The following is a 3,377-nucleotide window of genomic DNA, read 5'->3' on the forward strand; positions in this document are numbered from 1 at the left end:
GGCGGAGGACCCCTGTGGGGGTGCTGGCCTCTCCCCAGGACAGCTCAGGAGCAGCAGCTTGTGGGAGCTGTCAGACCCACAGGGGACCTGCCCCCTCATAAGCCCTGACTGTGGCCTAGAGGGACTACCAGGGACAGAGGATCCAGGAGTTCTGGCCACCCACACCTAGGATCACCATCACCTGAGGTCACTCACTATGAAGCTCTCAACACATGCGATGGGGCTCCTGACGAGGTAGTGGAGCTACAGAGCTCACAGACTGCCAGTGGATGTGCAGGAGGGAAACTTATCCTACACCCCCAACACACACACACACTCACAGCCCCCTTAGAACCACCCTCAGCATGGGGGCAGGGGAGCAGCCTGCCTGGGGAACACCCGTCAGGGTCTGGGAACCCAGACACCCTCTGGAAGGGGTGGGAAGGGACTTCAAGGAGGCTGGCAGCTCCTCTGGACATCCTCAGGGGTCTGAGGGCCCAGGGGAAGGCCCCTCTTCCTGCCACCTGACCCAGCCTCACTTCTGCAGCAGCGCTGGCCTGGCCCACTGGACTGGGTAACCAGTACTACAACTGGTCAATCAGGCTCTGGGGAGGGGGATGAGGCGCTGGGCTCCACCCACTGGACCCCTTCCCTTGCTCTGCTATAGGTGCCTGCCATCCACCTTCTCCTCCAGGTACTCAGCTGCTGCGGTTTGCCGATTTTCCAGCGCTTGCGAGTGCGGTGGGGGACACGGTGAACATCTCCCTTAACCCCATGAATAGACCTGGGGAGCGGTGGGGGTTGGGGGAGGCTCAAAGTTCCCAGAGCTGCAAGTTCCACATGTAGGTGAAGGACGAGTGAGCAGGGACGCCCGGGGTAACTCAAAGCAGCTCCCTCAAGACACAAAGCACTTTTCCCAAGGTGAACTTCCCTTGGAGTCAGAATCTGCTGGGAAGACAGCCGCCCCCGCCCCCAGTTCCTGCCCGGGGGTCTGATTCTGAAAGTCTGACAGCCCCCACAAGGCTGCCCCCTGCCAAGCTTCGGGCCACATCAGCCGCCCTCTCCCACTCAGGGGGGTCTCTCCTTCGGAGCGGGTGAGGGGGGCGCCGCTTCGAGGAGGCCGCAGCGGAATCTCGCCCCGCGGAGAAGAAAGGGAGCCCCCGGGAGGAGGGGGGCGGCCCCGGCCCGCCCCGGCCCGCCCTGTCCGCCACGCCGCCCATTGGCCCCCGCGCTGCTATATCTGGGCGCCCACCCGGCGAGAGGCCACTGCCGTCCCCACCGCCGCCCGCCAGCCCAGCGCGTCCGACCCCGACGTGCCCGCCGCCCACCCTCCGCGCTCCCGCGCTCCGTTCCGCCCAGGCCGCGCCCAGCTGGAATGCAGAGATCGCCGCTCGGCTACGGCGCACAGGACGATCCGCCCGCCCGCCGCGACTGTGCATGGGCCCCGGGCCCCGGGGCCGCCGCTGAGCCGCGCGGCCTCCCCGCCGTCCCCGTCGTCCCCACCGCGCCCGCCGCGCCTGCCTCGCCGCCTAGTCCGCCGCGCAGCCCGCCTCGCAGCCCCGAGCCGGGGCGCTATGGTCTTAGCCCGGCCGGCCGTGGGGAGCGCCAGGGGACCGACGAGTCGCGCATCCGGCGGCCCATGAATGCCTTCATGGTGTGGGCGAAGGACGAGCGCAAGCGGCTGGCGCAGCAGAACCCAGACCTGCACAATGCGGTGCTAAGCAAGATGCTGGGTGAGTGGCCGCGAGGCAGGGGCGGGAGCTGGGGATGGGGGCGGGGGTTCCCGGGGGACCTCACGCCGGGGCGCGCGCTGGGCTCGGCTGTCAGCCTGCCAGCTCTCCCGACGGCACCCAGCTGACCCGCGCCCGCGGCCCGCAGGCAAGGCGTGGAAGGAGCTGAGCCCGGCGGAGAAGCGGCCCTTCGTGGAGGAGGCGGAGCGGCTGCGCGTGCAGCACCTGCGCGACCACCCCAACTACAAGTACCGGCCGCGCCGCAAAAAGCAGGCGCGCAAGGCCCGGCGGCTGGAGCCCGGCCTCCTCCTCCCAGGCTTGGCGCCACCGCCGCCGCCGCCGCCTCCCGAGCCCTTTCCCGCGGCTACGGGCCCGGCCCGGGTCTTCCGCGAGCTGCCGCCGTTGGGCGCCGAGTTCGACGGTCTGGGGCTGCCCACACCGGAGCGCTCGCCGCTGGACGGCCTGGAACCCGGCGAGGCCGCCTTCTTCCCTCCGCCCGCGGCGCCCGAGGACTGCTCTCTGCGGGCCTTCCGTGCGCCCTACGGCCCAGCCGAGCTGCCCAGGAACCCAGGTGGCTGTTTCGGGGCGCCGCCAGCCGAGGCGCTTAGGACAGCGCCCGGCCCCGCCGCACCGCTTTGCGGCCTCTACTACAGCGCCCCGGGCGCGCCGGGCCCGGGCCCCTACCCCGGCCCTCTGTCGCCGCCACCCGAAGCCCCTCCCCTGGAGAGCGCCGAGCCGCTGGGACCTGCCGCCGACCTGTGGGCCGACGTGGACCTGACCGAGTTCGACCAGTACCTCAACTGCAGCCGGACTCGCCCCGACGCCGCCGGGCTCCCGTACCACGTGGCGCTGGCCAAGCTGGCCCCACGCACCATGTCCTGCCCCGAGGAGAGCAGCTTGATCGCCGCGCTGTCCGATGCCAGCTCTGCTGTCTACTACAGCGCCTGCATCTCGGGATAGGTCGTCCGGGGCACTGTGCGATGGCTCTGTCTCTCGCAGGCAGAGTTGCCACTATTTGTCACAGCCCCGCAGGAACCCGCGACGCTGGGCCTTGGCCGGGTCGAGGGCACCGCGACGGGAGGGTCCCCACGTACTGGGGCTTGGCCGGGAAGCCCAGACCTAGGACGTGTGGGCTGACCCTGCCGGGGCTAAGCTTAATCCTTTTCTTGCAGTGTATTTTCTAGAACTAGGCTGTATTTTTTACTTTGCCTTTTTTATATTCATAAAACAATATATTTAAGTTTTAATTAAACTTTTCCTCCCAAGGGGTTTCAGTGATGCAAAGCACCAATGTAGCAAGGGCTTTTAAAATAACATTTGTTTGCTGTAAAGGAGGAGCCAGGAGCTGGGTCCCCCTGGACCAGGCGAGGCCACAATAAAGCACCTCACCTTTCCTCCGAACTCTAGTGTCTGTGGTTGTTGCAGTGGGGATGGAGGGAGCTGTTGGGGGGGTCCATCCTTCCAGGACACTACCCCAGGCAGCTGGTGGGAGGCAAGAGGTGTGGGCACTCCTCACCCTCCCATCCCCAGTTCCCTGCCACTCTCTATTTTAACTCAAGCCTAATAAGGGTCAGACTACACCCAGAAATCCCCCCACACTCTCACCCAGGTGAGGATTTAACCATCCTCATCTCATCTTTAAAACTTTCTTCAAGCCCAGTGACTGCC

At 66.7% G+C, this 3,377-nt stretch overlaps 1 protein-coding gene across 1 annotated transcript; it reads left to right on the plus strand.

Moving 5' to 3' along the window:
- The first annotated feature begins 1,233 nt into the window (after nt 1-1,233).
- Nucleotides 1,234-3,110, plus strand: SOX18 (SRY-box transcription factor 18). Its single transcript, XM_070381358.1, has 2 exons — nt 1,234-1,712; nt 1,858-3,110. Exons 1-2 carry the CDS (start codon nt 1,355-1,357, stop codon nt 2,667-2,669), a joined length of 1,170 nt encoding a protein of 389 aa, XP_070237459.1. The 5' UTR covers nt 1,234-1,354; the 3' UTR covers nt 2,670-3,110.
- Nucleotides 3,111-3,377: the final 267 nt, after the last annotated feature.

This window comes from Bos mutus, chromosome 13 (genome assembly GCF_027580195.1).
Source record: "Bos mutus isolate GX-2022 chromosome 13, NWIPB_WYAK_1.1, whole genome shotgun sequence".
Lineage (NCBI taxonomy): Eukaryota > Metazoa > Chordata > Mammalia > Artiodactyla > Bovidae > Bos > Bos mutus.

Excerpts from the sequence above, each read along its gene's own strand:
- SOX18 (XM_070381358.1), top strand. The coding sequence starts at position 1,355 with ATGCAGAGATCGCCGCTCGGCTACGGCGCACAGGACGATCCGCCCGCC. Across the intron at positions 1,713-1,857 it reads GGTGCTAAGCAAGATGCTGG|GCAAGGCGTGGAAGGAGCTG; the intron begins GTGAGTGGCCGC and ends CGCGGCCCGCAG.